We start from the raw sequence: 18453 nt of genomic DNA on the forward strand, positions 1-18453 counted from the left end.
CAGAACTGTCAAATTTCACTTTCCATCTATACTTGTAAACCAAAAACAAAATTGTATCACACATCCACACTACTAACAGGTATAAAAACCAGGAATTTACTTTTAGCGAGGCAATGCTCAAAAGAATCCTAGAAACTAAAAAAGGGACCCTGGAAATCCCCTTCATCACAATGTTAAGCTTTAAAAATGTTGCAGATTTAGGCAATAGGTTGGGAAAAGTACCCCCTACCCCCCCCCCCCCCCCCGAAAACCAAACAAAAAATTGTCTGATACAAACAATTAGGTACTTGGTAAGTGCATGTACAAAACAATTTCATAGTAATTTTTTTTTGCACGATGGGAATGCAACTTCCTTCACAATTTCATTAATTTCATATAGTATTCCTTGTGAACTATACCTTTTAAAAGTCAATAGCAAGCTCCTTCTGGTGTGACTTTTAAAGTGAAAGACTTAAATAACAAGTATACAATATTTCTTCACCATAAAATTGACCACATATTTGCATTTCAATATTGGTAACCAATGTTTTATCATGGTAACTGACATTACATCTCGGTAACTGACATTACATTTTCCACTTGGTAACTGACATTACATATATTTAATGGTACCCTATGGCTTCATTGTTAATTGGTAATCTTTAATTTTGGTGTAGAAGGGAGGGGTGTTACCTAGAGAGGAAATCTACCAAGTTTCATATAATATATCCTCTTTTCCAGGAAATGAGAAAAAAAAGTTCATGTTTTCGGTAACTGACATTACATACCATATCACATACTTCATCAATGTTTTTTTATCAGATGAATGAATTACTGGTGTTTCTTTCTGTGGGATTTTAAAGAGTGTTATAATAGCAAGCTAAATCACAGGCGAAAACATCATGATCAAACCTGTTCTTTTAAAATCTGTCAAAACAAAATATGTATCAATATACTATTTTCAACACTAATTTGTATCCATACTTTGGCAGCCATTTTGAAACAAAAAATGGCTGCCAGAGTCGGAAAAAAATTTTGTCTCAGAAACTTCAGGCCTTGTTTTATTAAAAAACATAAAGCATTTGACATGAATATCAACTTGATTTTTTTGCCTCTGTGTCCATCTGTGGTGAAAATGCCCATGAGCGAAATTTAAATTCGTACAACGATTTGTACAACGTCTATGATTTATGCCCTTTGACCATCTGATATCCACAAAACTAATCTGGAGACGATAACACAAAGGTTAGTGATTGATCACATGATTGATTTTCACAATTTATTGTACATTGTAGTCAAAGTTCTTTGATGATTGCTAAGCTTTGTGTTCAGAGGCCCCAGATCATTATTTTTTCTTTATGATTACATGACAAAAGTTTGAAACTGATCCATGAAACAAGTTTTGGTAATACTGAGAAAGGGCCAATTTTCTATACTCAATTACTGTTGTGCACTGGTGTACCTAGGATTTTCCAGAAGGGGGGCAAATTTTTTGGAGGATATTTCATCCGCGGAAAAATTTGACAAGCAAAAAAAAAAAAGGTCTTCAACCAAAAAATAAAAGAATCCTTACCAGAAAAAAAAAATGACAAGCCCCATAAAAAAAAGGTCCCCTGTATCAGTTGTGACTCGTCAGGGGGGGGGGGGCAGGGATACGTCCTCTGCATGAGTTGTGACTCGTCAGGGGGGTAGTCTGCCCCCCCTTAGGTACACTAGTGCTGTTGTGACCTTTCACTTTGACCTTGTGATCCATAAAGCTAACAAGGGGCCAGTAACACAAAACTTAACAATCGTTGAAGAATATCTTTACGATTTATTGCATTGACTACAATGTACAATCAATCGTGAAAATTAAGCGTATGATCAATCGTTAATCTTTGTGTTATGCTCCCAAAATCATTCTTACTGGGATAGGCATGCACACCAAATGTGACACTGAACAATAACAAATTATTAACTTAATACAAGCTCAAGTCAATTTCAGCTATGTAATGACTTCTGTTAATGTCATCTTCCAAACCCTAAGAGGTAAAGACACGATCCCTACACAGATTCGATTTGCCAAATAAATGACATAGTACCTAGAAACGGTCTCCTAGTTCATGTAGAAAACTCTTTACAGGCAAATGGAGCTTCTTATATGTCCTACCACAAAACCTAGTTTCTTCTGAGCTATTCTCAAAATTTTAAGATTTTGAAGGGGCTTTAAATCTCATGATAGAAAAAATGACAGAGTATTTACGTGGGCAGTCGGTGAGATGAACACAGCCACCATCTGGCCCTCTGACGTAACCATTAGCATTGTCACACAGACACACTTTGGTTGGACAATCGCTGGCACAGCGAACTCTGGGACCTATATTTTCAGCACATGTCGGTTCCCCACAAGGGCATCCTTCACGTAACTCCCCTTTGCCGCCACATTGCCTGTCAGCATTATCGTCATCATCATCGTCATCATCCTCGTCATCATCATCATCAGGGTTATCTAGAAAAAATTATATTCACAGTGAGAACTACACATTGCGACATGGAAAGTGTTTCATGAAACAGTCAGTGATTTTCCCTGACACATTTGCTATGAGGCCAATCAGATGCCAGGATTTCAGTAGCCTAAAACAGTTGTCAGTGAAAATAACCATTTGTTTTGTGAAATACTCTCAAGGTAGGAGGACTATATTCTTGTAGATAATGTCAACTTTATAAAAGATTCAAGTATATTTATTTGTGTATCATACAACAAAAACCAAACTTGATTAACCCCTTATATTATGCTAAAGTTTGATGAGCCGGTGGTGTATTATTATAGAGTGGGTAAATGTATATTTAGCTAAATGCATTCATTCACTTAAAGAAGGTGCTTTTCAACCCACACAAAAACAAAATCATTGTCCAATAAATATTTTACATTATACATGTAAATGCAAGTAAAGATCACACAGCACAGTGAAGCTGTATAAATATTAAAATTCCAAATTTTTCACAGTTTGTAGTTTTAAGATTATATAATTCCATTCAATTGTAAGCGCTTTGGGCCTAATGGAAAAAAACGCAGTATAAGTAATAATAACAAAGATGACCAAATGGTGATAAGAAAATGGTTGTTGTGAGCAGGTGGTCATTATGGACAGGTTCCTGTAATACTATAACAATAGGGATGTTTCTTGAAGGCAAACTACATGTGAATTTGTGGTCTTATAGACAGGTGCATAGACAAATCAATGACAATTTGCAGACAATCCACTTTAAAAGATACTGAGTAGCCTGGGCTCCTCAATTAGCACCCTTTCCCCTCTAATATAGACAAAACAATGGCAAATACAGGAAATTAGCTGTAAAAGATGCTGAGTGGAAATCACACTCAGCATATTTTCCTCTTTAATCCTCCCATTTCAACATAGACCAAGCAATGGGAGGTGTAGAAAAAGCATGACTGTGAAATGTAGTGAGTGGGCTTCCTCCTGAGTGTCTTTTTCGTTCTTATCCTCCGTTTTAACAAAGCAATGGGAATGCAGGAAAGCCGATGGGAAAGATATTGAGAAGGAATCCTGCTCAGTATATTTCCCTCTCTGATACTCTTATTTCAACACAAAAAGGGCAATGTGAAATGCAGGAAAGTCACTGTGAGATATACTATGTGGGCTTCTTACGCAGCATCTTTTTCTCTCTAATCCTCCTATTTAAACATAGACCAAGCAATTAGATATGGAGGAAAGGGGGCTATGAAATATGCTGAAAAGGATACTAAGAGGAGATGCGGACGGAACAGACTAAAGGAGCCTTACCTGGTGGGCATTCCGTTCTGCTGATACATGGACCACCTACTAACTCACGGACAAAGCCATCCTCACAGAAACATCCTATCACACATTGTTCAGTGCAAAAGAGCGGCTTGTCATCACATGTTTCAGGGCATGCAGTTCCGCACTGATCATAGACCTCATTTGCCTGACATTCTGTAAAAAAAGATACAGAAACTACCGTCTTTATGAATCTACAAAATGATATGTCAAACATTTTTTTTTTATATGACAGGTAAAAACAATTTTGAAGTCAATATGATTTATAAGGCACCACGAGCTGGGTGGCAGAGACATAAAAATAAATATTTTTCATCAAAGGGAAATGAAACAAAGCAAGCAATTTTTACACTAGCATTTTTTGTGTAAATGAATACAACTGATAAAGAGATGGTACAATGGTAAATTGCCAATTCGTCTACTGCCAACTCGTCCACTCAGCACATGGTCTACTTTCATTTAGTCTAATGCCATTCCGTCCATCAACATTTAGTCTAACAACAATTTTGTCTATGACCATTTTGTCTCAAAACCACGGGGCCGTTTCATAAAGCTGTTCGTAAGTTAAGAGCGACTTTAAGAACGACTGGTGATCCTTTATTGTGGTAAATGGTATATTCATTGGCGATGGTAACGCGCGTAAGAAAGGTTCACCAGTCGTTCTTAAAGTCGCTCTTAACTTATGAACAGCTTTATGAAACACCCACCAGTTGGTCTAATATCCATTTCATTTTCATTCATTTGGCACAATTAACACTTAGTCCAATAAGACCAAATGGTATATGGACTAGATGGCTATTAGATCAACTGATTATTAGAAAAATGTTGAGTTGATGAATTGGCAACTAGACCATGTGGATAGGGAACGAACTGATGGTAGATCAAATGATAGTAGACAAGTTGGCCATTGGACGAATTGGCATAAGACGAATTGGAAATAAACCAAACAAAATTTACATGCTACTTTTTTCAATCAAAAAGTCCATTTCATTCTCATTTTCCTGTAACAAAAACAACATTGCATAAAAAGAAAGTCACATCATCGCTGCAGGACTAGCTGTTTAAACCTTTATTTTCAAAATGTTAACTTTGTAGTTTAAGTCAGAGAAAGCTTGATTTTAGAGCTATAAGTTGGAACCTTCTTTTCCCAAAAAATTCTCTACAGGAAATAGGAGATGGTTTTCAGATACTAGTACGAGGTTCTCACCATTGCCACACCGGTATTTCTAAAATAAAGTTTTTTTTCTGAGCTACCCACAATTCTCATCATTTTGAGATAACAATAATGATAATAATAATATGCAACATTTATATAGCACTACAATGTTTCTAAGCAGTGCACTGCATACTATTACCCCGGCTTTAGCATGGCTACTCTTATCAAGTACTCAAGTGTTCTAGGAATTTCTTCCTACCGGGTACCCATTTATTACACCTGGGTGAAGAGTAGCAAACGTAGATAAATGCACTGCCAAAGGCAGCCAGAGCTGCAGTGGGATTCGAACTCTGGACCTTGTGATTCAAAGTCTGAAGACTTATTCACCCAGCCACAACACCTCTACAAGAATACAAGATACAAGGTTTTAACAGTCCAGGGATGACTTAATACATGAAAAGTGTTGCTATACTGTAAGAAAAATCAAAGCAGGAAATCTTGGCTTACCAGATGTGCACTCTGTTTCTGGAATACATGGCCCATTTACTGATTCACGAACATAACCTTCTTCACAGAAACAACCTACTACACAATTTTTAGTGCAGGGGATCAATTCATTTCGGTTGTCACATGTTTTCGGGCAGGCTGTCCCGCAATTGTCAAAGACTTCATTTGCTCCACAACCTGCTGCTGAATGGATGAGAAACAAATTCAAATGGGGGATTTTATGATTACATTGCCTTCAAATAAAATAAACACCAAAAAAAAAAACATGACAAAATAGTATCATAATAAAGATTTAGAAGAATGCAGTCAAACCTGTATGAGTGGCAATCTGTCTATAGCATTGACCTGTCTTTAGTGAAAACTAAATCTGCTTCTCATGGAGGCAGATTTCATGTTTAAGAACCTGTGTATAGCAGCCACCTGTCTATTAAGGTCAAATTTTGTGTTGACCATGGGTGGTCACTATACACAGGTTTCACTGTAATCAAAGTAATACCATTATAGATTGAATTTTACATCAGTCAACTGCAAAGGGTGTTTGGGACATGATTTATAAATAGATTTGTAAAAGGTGAGAAATGGGTCTAAAGAGTGAATTACTTTGTTTAATTTTTAAAAGAGTAGAGATATGTGGGTTACAATCAGCAAAGGAATTATATAATCAACCTCAAAACCAACAATGTATCTGGCAAAATTAATAATTAGATCTTAAAGTTTGAAAACAAGAAAAGGTATAAGTTCTCTTTTTGACATAATAATGCACAAAAACTTGACAAAATTTGTCAACAATAATGGACACACATATTTGATTTTACAAGTATGTAGAAGAATGACAGTAAGAGTTTCAAAATATAAGGAGAAAACAAGTTCAGGAAGGGGCCGCCTTTAAGATAAATGCATACTCAAACAGGGTAGAAAATTGGCTCCTAGAACTCTTGTACCCCGTTTTTAATTGAATATAAGACTCTTGATTTTGTCCTTTCAATTTTCTTGAAAGGATAACAAAAAATCCTTCTCAGGACTACTCACATTGGCTAACATTCATAGAGGTGGTTTTGAAACCAAGGTTTGAACCATTTTAGTTTGTGCATATTTCATGCATTAATTATGCTTCATACATTACATACTGAGAAAGTCTCCAAGACTGAATATGGGCCTTTGCCAGATGGCAATAAATTCATGCCTGTAACTATTAATGGTGATTGCATTCATGAGCCAACTGTTTATATAAATTAATTAACATTAATAATTGCCTTATTAATACAAAACTGCTGGCTTATCAATGCTGTAACCTTAGTCACAAGCATCAGTTTAGCTTGTTGTGATAAAGCATAATTAACACATGATATTCTACATCAGGGGTTCTCAAACTTTTTCTTTGAAGGGCCAGATGAGACTCCGAGTAAACCTGAAAGGGCCAGGGTGAAGTGGATACTTAGAAAACAAATGTGCGCGAAGCGCAAAGACCTTTGCAGTCGGGGTCCGAGATGCTCTCTTGTGCAATCTGGTCCTTATTTTGGGAGCATTTAATCCAACAAATTTATAACAGTTTCATATGGAACGCAGGCAAAATTAGAAAAGATTTCAAAAAACATCGAGAGTCAATATTAATGATAACAAATTGTAGTACTTTGTAAAGAGGAATCTAGATTGTACCTTTATATACCTGGTATATGGGAAACGTGACAGTCTGTCAGCAACAAAAGGCACAAAAGGTGTAATTGCCAGACGAAGGCACTGGTGCAAATGTTCACTAGTCAAGCAGGGGCCGCGGAAGCGGGGGGGTGTTCAGCCCCCCCCCCCCACTTTTTTCCAAAACCATGTACAAAAACGTAAAAATGACCATATGATTGTGATTTTTTGCATGGTGCAGCCACCCCGGCCCCCACTTTGAAAACCGTTCCGCGGCCCCTGTCAAGGTACTTCGATATGAGTTAGTTCTTTTAAATGTTCATAGTGGAAAATACACTTTCGCACCTGTATGTAGATCCAAACATGGTGAGAACAGCGCTGGTCATCTAATATAGATCGAACAGACAGAAAAAACTCCACTAAACTTTGTTTAAAAGTCAAATTAATTTGACTGCCATTACTTTTATTACGGTTAGGTCTACATGGATACACAATGATTATATTGATTATATTGATTACATTGATTATATGATTATATTGAGCTTTGTTTCATATTGTGACTTAAAGTTATTTTTAAAAAACCAGCAGAGTCTCGCGGGCCGGATTGAGAAGCTCCACGGGCCGGATCCGGCCCGCGGGCCGTAGTTTGAGAACCCCTGTTCTACATAAACCAACATAAACATCCTCTATAAATTTGGACCACTGTGGTCCCGCAAGCAATAGTGACGAACGTGAGAAGAAAATTGGGGAAAAACAGGAAGAACAATAATAATAATAATAATAATAGCTGTATTTATAAAGCGCCTTTTGCCCGAGGATACAAAGCGCTGCTATTATTACCCCGGCTTTAGCTCGAGCTACCATCACCGGCGCAATAATACATATAAGAGGGAAAGAGAGGGTGAAATATAAAGAAGATGGGAACTGTGTGGGAGATGCGAGGTAATTACTTGAAGGACATTGACTTTCTTGAATACAACGACCATTAACACGATCCCGGATGAATCCCTTGGCGTGATCACAGATGCATCTTGGTTTTATTTCTTGGTCCGCACCACCGCATACAGGCTCGGCACAGTCTAATCCGCAAGATCCTGTATCCAGGATCATCCCTGGACCACACGGATCTAGAAGGAAGAAGCAGGGATTAAATGGTGTGTAAGGGATGAAAAGAGCAAGATACAAGGAACAAGAAATTTGATGGAATTCATGAACATACAAATTCAACTTGGATGTCTAACCTGTGCTCCATGCAGGAAAAATAAGAAGTAACCATAGGAACATTATGCTGACCGATCTGTGGCATTTTAATGCAGATGCTCGTAAGTCAGGCATGACTTTACAAACAGGTGACCTCTTTCTTGTGCTAAATGAGATTCCCCAGGGATTCTTTCTTTAAACACAATGAGAGTAAATGGAACCAAATATTGATAAACAACAAATACTGCATACTAATGCTGATTAACAAGAATTCGCATCTAAAAAGGTCAAATTTTAAACTTTAGCTGATAGGAATAGAAGTATTGATAATTGATCTGGTACAAGAAAAGTTTTTCAGAGTTCCATAAAGTCCCGTGTATCTTACAAACAGCTTTATGAAACATCACCCTACATGTAGTATTGAAATCTGTGCAAGTGATCTGTGTTTACATATAGACCTAGATGTAGCCTGCACAGATAGTTCCACGGAAGCAACAACAAAATCAGCAGACTTTGAGTTGTACATTCACAACACCCCTCATTCATTTCTCAGTGCATTGTTGTTTTCGTTCTAAAAATTGCAGAGTGAATAAAAATTGTGTTTTTTTTTTTAAGAATGACATAGAGAAAGTTGGCTTGAATGGTATTCAAAAAAGGAGAAATGACAGGAGGAAAAGCAAGATGGAGAATAAATGTTGCAAAGAAAACACAAGAAAAAATTGACAAAATGAAGAAGAAAAGACCCCCAGGAGAGGGGGTAGAAGAAATAAACAGAAACACTGAGGTCATAGGAAGTTGGAGTCACTTACTTGTTGATGGACATTCACTTTCCAGAACACATCGACCATTTTCATCGCGTAAGAACCCATCGTCACAGAAACATCCTTCAACACAAAGAGTAATGCAGAACTGTTCCTCATCTTTATTCTCACAAGTTTTTGGACAGGCTGATCCACAGGATGTGTAGGATTCATTCTCCCCACAGCCTACAGTGGGAATATAACAGATGTAGAAAGAACATTGGTGAATATCCTGAGAGACAGATGGGATGACAAAAGACAGCCAAGATAGGTATGAAAGGAGGAGAAAAGGGAAGTCAAAGAGATAAAAACAGAAACACAGAGGCCATGGGAAGTCAGAGTCACTTACTTGTTGATGGACATTCACTTTCCAGAACACATCGACCGTTTTCATCGCGTAAGAAACCATCATCACAGAAACATCCTTCAACACAAAGAGTAATGCAGAACTGTTCCTCATCTTTATTCTCACAAGTTTTTGGACAAGCTGAGCCACAGGATGTGTAGGATTCATTCTCCCCACAATCTACAGAGGGAATATAACAGATGTAGAAAGAACATTGGTGAATATCCTGAGAGACAGATGGGATGACAAAAGACAGCCAAGATAGGTATGAAAGGAGGAGAAAAGGGAAGTCAAAGAGATAAAAACAGAAACACAGAGGCCATGGGAAGTCAGAGTCACTTACTTGTTGATGGACATTCACTTTCCAGAACACATCGACCGTTTTCATCGCGTAAGAAACCATCGTCACAGAAACATCCTTCAACACAAAGAGTAATGCAGAACTGTTCCTCATCTTTATTCTCACAAGTTTTTGGACAGGCTGATCCACAGGATGTGTAGGATTCATTCTCCCCACAGCCTACAGTGGGAATATAACAGATGTAGAAAGAACATTGGTGAATATCCTGAGAGACAGATGGGATGACAAAAGACAGCCAAGATAGGTATGAAAGGAGGAGAAAAGGGAAGTCAAAGAGATAAAAACAGAAACACAGAGGCCATGGGAAGTCAGAGTCACTTACTTGTTGATGGACATTCACTTTCCAGAACACATCGACCGTTTTCATCGCGTAAGAAACCATCATCACAGAAACATCCTTGAACACAAAGAGTAATGCAGAACTGTTCCTCATCTTTATTCTCACAAGTTTTTGGACAGGCTGATCCACAGGATGTGTAGGATTCATTCTCCCCACAGCCTACAGTGGGAATATAACAGATGTAGAAAGAACATTGGTGAATATCCTGAGAGACAGATGGGATGACAAAAGACAGCCAAGATAGGTATGAAAGGAGGAGAAAAGGGAAGTCAAAGAGATAAAAACAGAAACACAGAGGCCATAGGAAGGTGGAGTCACTTACTTGTTGATGGGCATTCACTTTCCAGAACACATTGACCGTTTTCATCACGTAAGAAACCATTGTCACAGAAACATCCTTTAACACAAAGAGTAATGCAGAACTGTTCATTATCTTTATTCTCACAAGTTTTTGGACATGCTGATCCACATGATGTGAAGGATTCGTTCTCCCCACAGCCTGCAGAGAGCGAATAAAACAAATGAAGAAAAGACATTGGTGAATCTTAGAAAACAGTGGAGGACAGGAAACAGCCAAGATCTGTAGAAAGGGAGGAGAAAGACAGACAATTTTTTTTTTTTTTTAAGGCTAATTTTCACAACTTACTGCATAATTATGCTACATTGGATAAGCTTTAACATTGCAGTAAACGGGGATTTTCCACGGTTCCTTTTGTAAGTTTCCATAGCTTTTTAAAGCATTTCTGGGGCTAAATTGCCCCAGCCCATGTGTAATTTTTTTCCCTGGAGAAAAAGAAAGTCCAGGCGAAATGAACAGAAACAATGAGGCCATAGGCAGGTGGAGTCACTTACTTGTTGATGGACATTCACTTTCCAGAACACATCGACCGTTTTCATCGCGTAAGAAACCATCATCACAGAAACATCCTTCAACACAAAGAGTAATGCAGAACTGTTCCTCATCTTTATTCTCACAAGATTTTGGACATGCTGATCCACAGGATGTGTAGGATTCATTCTCCCCACAGCCTACAGTGGGAATACAACAAATGAAGAAGACATTGTTGAATATCCTTATAGAAGATGGGATGACAGAAGACAGCCAAGATAGGTATGAAAGGAGGAGAAAGAGGAAAAGTCGAAGAGATAAAAACAGAAACACAGAGGCCATGGGAAGGTGGAGTCACTTACTTGTCGATGGACATTCACTTTCCAGAACACATCGACCGTTTTCATCGCGTAAGAAACCATCGTCACAGAAACATCCTTCAACACAAAGAGTAATGCAGAACTGTTCCTCATCTTTATTCTCACAAGATTTTGGACAGGCTGAGCCACAGGATGTGAAGGATTCGTTCTCCCCACAATCTACAGAAGGAATAAAACAAATGAAGAAAAGACATTGGTGAATATCCTTAGAGACAGATGGGATGACAGAAGACAGCCAAGATAGGTATGAAAGGAGGAGAAAGAGGAAAAGTCAAAGAGATAAAAACAGAAACACAGAGGCCATGGGAAGTCAGAGTCACTTACTTGTCGATGGGCATTCACTTTCCAGAACACATCGACCGTTTTCATCGCGTAAGAACCCATCGTCACAGAAACATCCTTCAACACAAAGAGTAATGCAGAACTGTTCCTCTTCTTTATTCTCACAAGTTTTTGGACAGGCTGAGCCACAGGATGTGTAGGATTCATTCTCCCCACAATCTACAGAGGGAATACAACAAATGAAGAAGACATTGTTGAATATCCTTATAGACAGATGGGATGACAGAAGACAGCCAAGATAGGTATGAAAGGAGGAGAAAGAGGAAAAGTCGAAGAGATAAAAACAGAAACACAGAGGCCATGGGAAGGTGGAGTCACTTACTTGTTGATGGACATTCACTTTCCAGAACACATCGACCGTTTTCATCGCGTAAGAACCCATCGTCACAGAAACATCCTTCAACACAAAGAGTAATGCAGAACTGTTCCTCATCTTTATTCTCACAAGTTTTTGGACAAGCTGAGCCACAGGATGTGTAGGATTCATTCTCCCCACAATCTACAGAGGGAATACAACAAATGAAGAAAAGACATTGGTGAATATCCTTATAGAAAGATGGGATGACAGGAGACAGCCAAGATTGGCAGAAAGGGAGAAGGTGGAGAAGTCCAAAAGACATAAAAACAAGACATCACATTACCTAATTTCTCCAGGATGCCATGTCAAAATCTCTGCTCACGCTTCTGTTGTTAATCAGAATTGAAAACTAAGTTTAAATGGAAAAACGCAATTCAAAACTTCATTTTTTCATTTTTTTTTTTCATTTTTATGTGCCATTTTGAGAAATTAACCAGCAATTATTAATTCTTTATTCCCTTCAGCAGGTCTATTCAAATCGCTGACAATTTCACCAATTTTGGTGCATAGAACTCATAAGCAAACCCTAAATAGCTGCATGCATGGGCGCACATAATATGAAAGATAGTCTCAATCGAGGGGGGGAGGGGATAACTTTTACACTTGATGGCTTGTTATGTCTGGAGAGAGACATAAAAATAGATAAATGAATAAATGTGAAGTCAATGGTATATATTCCATGCACCTTCAGAATGTATTAAACAAACCAAGGTCCTATTTCAGAAAAACTTGTTATAATAACAAATTTGCGATAACAGTTACAAGCTTACTGAAATCATTCAGTTTGATTGGCTGATACTATTTAAACTTATTAAAAAGAAATTGGGCAATTTTTATTACAACAAATCTTTATTCAACGGGACCAAATACAATGACACCTTTAAGTGTTCTTTGAGGTCATTAGCACTACTGAGGAAAATAATTTGCTTTCACGAACTTGCGCTTGGACATTCCTCTGGTGGAACGCATGGTCCGTCTTCAACCAAACGGACAAATCCTTCTTCACAGAAGCATCCAGCCACACATTGGAGAGTGCAGATGACACTCTGCTTAAATTTGGCCAAGATTAACTAATAGATAAGTATCAATTAAATGTGTAAATGAAAGGAGAGAGGAGGTGAGAAGACTATTAAGATGAAAGACACTGAAAATGGTGAAATTAAAATAAACAATGAGAAAAATGATAAACAAAATTATATGGATGTAGGGGGGGGGAGTGTTTCATGAAACATCAGTGATTTTCATTGACAAATTTGATCTAAGCCAATGAGAAACAAGTATTTCAGTAGTTTATAAGTTATTTAGTGAAAATCAATGACTATTGTTTCTTAAAATGAATCCCTGATCTGCTTACCTGGATCTGGACATTCTGCTTCCAGAACACATCGACCGTTTCCATCGCGGACATATCCGTCATCACAAACACATGATTCTTCACAATTCAGAGGACATGGGAGTTTTTGGTTCTTATTTTCACACGTCTTCTGACAGGCTTCGCATCCAGGAGACTCGTTCTCTCCACAAACTACAAGGTGAGAAAGATGGTTAAGAATACCAGTGGGGCAGGGGAGGGGCGTCAAATCTGGGTGGACACCATGCTTGTCCACAAAAGTGGGTGTAAAGCGGGTGTTTTTCACAATCATATATGCACGGACAGTGAAAAGGGTATCAAACTTGCCAAAATCAGGAAAAAGGGTATACTTTTCAACAGCCATGCAAGAATCAGAAAGGGGAAAGGGTATATTTTTTGTCCTATCATAAACATAGAATATTTGAGACATTATTCAGTGTTGGGAAAAAATGAATGGGGTACTCTGACATCTTGAAAATTCATGGACGAGCATGGCGTCCACCAAGAAACAAGAGTTGTCTCCCATGAGACTTTATAACAGAGAAAGCAATGAAGGTAAGGTGCCCATGCAAAGTCTGTACAGTGTCCCTTGTCTGTGCATACGCGTATCTGCGCAATTCTAATAAAAGAAGACATGCAATGACCTCATATTTTACAATTGTAATACATAGACAAATATTCAATGAAAACTTGACTCAAAATAAGGAAAATATTGAATTCCAGGCATTCAATGTGAGGGCCTCGATATGCAGCTTTTCTCATCAAAATATCTGAATCATGTGTAAAGTGAGAGGATGCACAGACATGGGGTACAATTTTTTTTTTTTTCAATCTGACAATGATTGGCCAAGATTTTCACAAGATTTTGGCACCCTTACTCATAATAATATAAGGAACATTATCCACTGACATTTTTTATGGAATAAAAGGAAATTCCTGTTCAATCTCAAGTTAAATTTCTAGGTGCACAGACATGGGGCTGCCCTTCATACAATTATTATAAGCTGGTTAGGAAGGAGATTAGAATAATTCTTAAAGAGTCTGGTCACCCTAGTCCCACCCTCCCTTTGCCGAGGATCAATTGCTACTTACCAGGTGGACATTGTGATTCTAGAATGCATTGGCCGTTTTCATTGCGATCGCGGATAAACCCTCTGGCTTCGTCACAGACACATCCAGGAGAACAAGGAGCTTTGCAGGCTAAGTTTAAATTTTTATTTTCACAGGTTCTCCGACAAATGGAATCACAGTTAGAGAAGACCTCGTTCTCGCCACAACCTGCATGGAGGAAAGATGAGTGGATACTCTATAGTGTGTCCCAGAAAAGAGGCAACTTTTTTTAGGCATAGATATCTCAATCATCAAGTGTATTTTGATTTCATATTTGACACTTATAGAATGAGTAATCATGCTCATGGACGCCCTCTCAATCGACGAGACTGCACATTGAATATTGTGCATGTTGGCACACTCTCTGAATTAAGAGACCAAGTTTTAACAGTTTATATTCACTTGGCCAACAAACAGCTGGTTTTCTTCTCAGATAGTCTAATAACATATGAGCTAAACACATTTGATCTTGTTGCCGTTTGGTCTACATTACACTTGGTTTTATACTCACTTTTTCTAATGCCTAGTTGATCAACTTTCCATTTTTTCTACTCATTTCTTTTTTTTTTCATTTATCAAATAAAAATTTGATTAATAACTTCACTTTTTGCAACCATACTAAGACCAAGCAGTCTTATACCAAGTTATAGTATACAAATTGGGTATAGACCAAATGGTAATTAGATGTAATAGTAAAATACACGTAGTTCAAGTGGTAAATTGACCAAAAGGTTATTAGACAAAGTGGTTGTAGACAGAATGGGAAAAGACCATGTAAGATGAGATGCATGTTGGCTTTGGACAAGGTACACCAAAAGTATCAAGGACCATACTGTCAGAACATTCTGAAGAACAAGAAAATAGACTATTACCATGGCAACAAATACAAGAAGAGTAAAACAATATTTCAGGAAAATGTGAAGGAGATAAGGAAGAAATATCATGACATAAAAGAATATCTCTGGAAATGAGAAGAGGACCCTTCAAAACTTACTTGGTGGACATTGTTCTACTTGAATACAGTCACCGTTCTCATCCCGGACATATCCATTTTTTCGATCACAGATGCATTTTGGTATGTTCTGACAAGCCGCTCTACAAAATATTGGCTGTGGGTTGCTGCATGATGGCTCAGGACAAGGTGCACCACAAGTATCAAGAACCATGCCTTCAGCACATTCTGAAGATCAAGAAAATAGAATATTACCATGGCAACAAATACAAGAAGAGTGAGACAATACAGGAAAACATGCAGGAAATAAGGAAGTTCATCAAGACATAACAGATTATCACTTGAATTAATAAGAGTTATTTCAAACTTACTTGGTGGACATTGTTCTACTTGAATACAGTCACCGTTCTCATCCCGGACATATCCATTATTTCGATCACAGATGCATTTTGGTATGTTCAGACAAGCCGCTCTGCAAAATATTGGCTGTGGGTTGCTGCATGATGGCTCAGGGCAAGGTGCGCCACAAGTATCAAGGAGCATGCCTTCGGCACATTCTGGCTCTGGAGCTGCCGCTACTGCAAAAGTCAAAGCAACACAACAAGTTACTTAGCAATAATTTCCCCTTAATTAATTTTACGTATGTAAGACTTGCATATTAAAGGGGAAGCCCACCTTAACAAAAAGTTGATTTGAAAGATGATAAAATCTAACAACTCTTTCATTTCATCAAAATCAGAAGTAAAATAGGAAATTCACAACAAATTAAACTTTTGGTCAATTAAACATGTACTTATCTTCTATTCACTGCCTCTCAACTCATCTACTGTCTTCTACTTGCTGCCAGCAGGATTTCTCAACTCCTCTCAACTCATCTACTTATCTTCTGCTCACCATTAGCAGCACTCTCTCATCTCAACTCATCTACTTATCTTCTACTCACTGCAGCAGGACTTCTCATCTCAACTCATCCACTAATCTTCTACTCACCACTGGCAGGATTTCTCATCTCAACTCATCCACTAATCTTCTACTCACAACTCCTCTACACATCAACTTAACTTATCTTCTACTCACCGCAGCAGGACTTCTCATCTCATCTCAACTCATCCACTAATCTTCTACTCATCACTGGCAGGTTTTCTCAACTCCTCTCAACTCATCTACTTATCTTCTGCTCACCATTAGCAGCACTCTCTCATCTCAACTCATCTACTTATCTTCTACTCACTGCAGCAGGACTTCTCATCTCAACTCATCCACTAATCTTCTACTCACCACTGGCAGGATTTCTCATCTCAACTCATCCACTAATCTTCTACTCACCACTGGCAGGATTTCTCATCTCAACTCATCCACTAATCTTCTACTCACCACTGGCAGGATTTCTCATCTCAACTCATCCACTAATCTTCTACTCACCTCAGCAGGACTTCTCATCTCATCTCAACTCATCCACTAATCTTCTACTCATCACTGGCAGGTTTTCTCAACTCCTCTCAACTCATCTACTAATCTTCTGCTCACCATTAGCAGCACTTTCTCATCTCAACTCATCTACTTATCTTCTGCTCACCATTAGCAGGACTTCTCATCTCATCTCAACTCATCCACTAATCTTCTACTCACCACTGGCAGGATTTCTCATCATCAATTCCATCTAGTTTACAGTCCTCCTTAGGAAAAAGATACTTTCCCTCTCATCTTTCTCTTTCGCATCTTTCATTTTTCTTCATCTCTATCAATCCACCATCCAGTAGTTCTTCTCTTGCCCAATAAAATGGTGAAACATAAGCCTCTTCTATGATATATGTACAACCATGCAAACATACAAAGATCTCCTGAGAAAAGAAATATAATTTGAAAATAAACTTACAGTTTGCTTCTGTTGATGCAGCAAGTAGCCCGACCAACAATGGGATGAACATTCTTGAAAACATCTTGAAAACACAACTGAAATAAACAAAACAAAGGTATTTCAAAATCTTAATGAAAACACTCCTGTAAGTTCAGGGGCCCGTTGCAGAAAGAGTTGCAATTAATAGAAACTCTACAAATCAATCGCAACTTGATTTTCAACCAATCAACAGCACGCATTTGGGACTTGCCATTGATTTTTTTACTTGCGTTTAAACGCAACTATTTCTGCAACGGGCCCCTAGGGCTAGATATTATAAGTATTTCAAAGGTTATTAAGTTCTATAACCCTTTGACAATGGAAATATGTAATTGCCATTATGTTTAATACAGCAGTCACAAAAATCCAATATCCTGAAAGAATGTATAATGATATTGATAAAAAAGATAAGGATAAGGCCTGCTCTCCCTGAGCTAAGGTAAATAGACCTACACTCTGAGAAATGCTAGCGAAAATCATTGATAAGTTCGGTTTGAACATTCATCTCATAACATTTTTTAATAAAAAATCTTATTGACCAACTTTTATCATACATGTAGCTGTAATTAATGATAGTATTCTTTTAGAATCGGTAGGTTCTAGGTTATAAAGTCTCTCCTATCGTTTCTTCAATTCTGATGACAAATTTTAAAAAAATATGTGTATTTGACTTCAAAACAAAGTACTTAAAGTTATATTAAACCCAACATATCATTTTCATTATCTATTTACGCTTCAGAAAAGGACTACTCAATGTACAGGGTTGTGTGATGAAAAAGTTTGTTCTACCTTTCTTTTTGGTAAGATAAGGGTTGACAAGTGTCAGCTCTTTAAAAAATATGATGACTCTTTAGATTGCTTAAAATCTGAGAATGAAAACCATGACTGAATATTCAAGAGAATTATATGAATTCTCACAATCACCTCATCAATCTTTCCAAAAGAGGTACAAGCCAGGATTTTTTTTCTAAATTCCTAGCAATATGAATGTTCAACTTGAGCACAAAAATAAAACTTGCCTTACCTCGATGGTTGTTACCTCTGATCTATGAGAATATATTTCCAAAGTGAGAATACATATTTTCAAATAAATAACAAAACCCAGATTATTGA

At 37.7% G+C, this 18453-nt stretch overlaps 1 protein-coding gene across 2 annotated transcripts; it reads right to left on the reverse strand.

Moving 5' to 3' along the window:
* Positions 1–649: 649 nt before the first annotated feature.
* LOC129272139 (zonadhesin-like) lies at positions 650–18453 on the reverse strand. 2 transcript variants are annotated; one of them, XM_064106362.1, is made up of 19 exons: positions 18365–18453; positions 17320–17396; positions 15815–16021; positions 15486–15671; positions 14474–14659; positions 13385–13555; positions 11995–12171; positions 11655–11831; positions 11313–11489; positions 10974–11150; positions 10444–10620; positions 10104–10280; positions 9764–9940; positions 9424–9600; positions 9084–9260; positions 8025–8201; positions 5443–5625; positions 3765–3935; positions 650–2467 (listed from the first exon to the last, which is right to left on the reverse strand). In XM_064106362.1, exons 2-19 carry the CDS (start codon positions 17381–17383, stop codon positions 2166–2168), a joined length of 3240 nt encoding a protein of 1079 aa, XP_063962432.1. In that variant the 5' UTR covers positions 17384–17396; positions 18365–18453; the 3' UTR covers positions 650–2165. The 2 variants fall into 2 exon arrangements, with proteins under 2 accessions (XP_063962432.1, XP_063962431.1); XM_064106361.1 differs by having other exon boundaries at positions 18265–18382.

This window comes from Lytechinus pictus, chromosome 11, assembly GCF_037042905.1.
Source record: "Lytechinus pictus isolate F3 Inbred chromosome 11, Lp3.0, whole genome shotgun sequence".
Lineage (NCBI taxonomy): Eukaryota > Metazoa > Echinodermata > Echinoidea > Temnopleuroida > Toxopneustidae > Lytechinus > Lytechinus pictus.

Excerpts from the sequence above, each read along its gene's own strand:
- LOC129272139 (XM_064106361.1), bottom strand. Across the intron at positions 11,490-11,654 it reads AAGTGAATGCCCATCGACAA|ATTGTGGGGAGAACGAATCC; the intron begins GTAAGTGACTCT and ends TTCCTTCTGTAG. Across the intron at positions 2,468-3,764 it reads CAGAACGGAATGCCCACCAG|ATAACCCTGATGATGATGAT; the intron begins GTAAGGCTCCTT and ends AATTTTTTCTAG.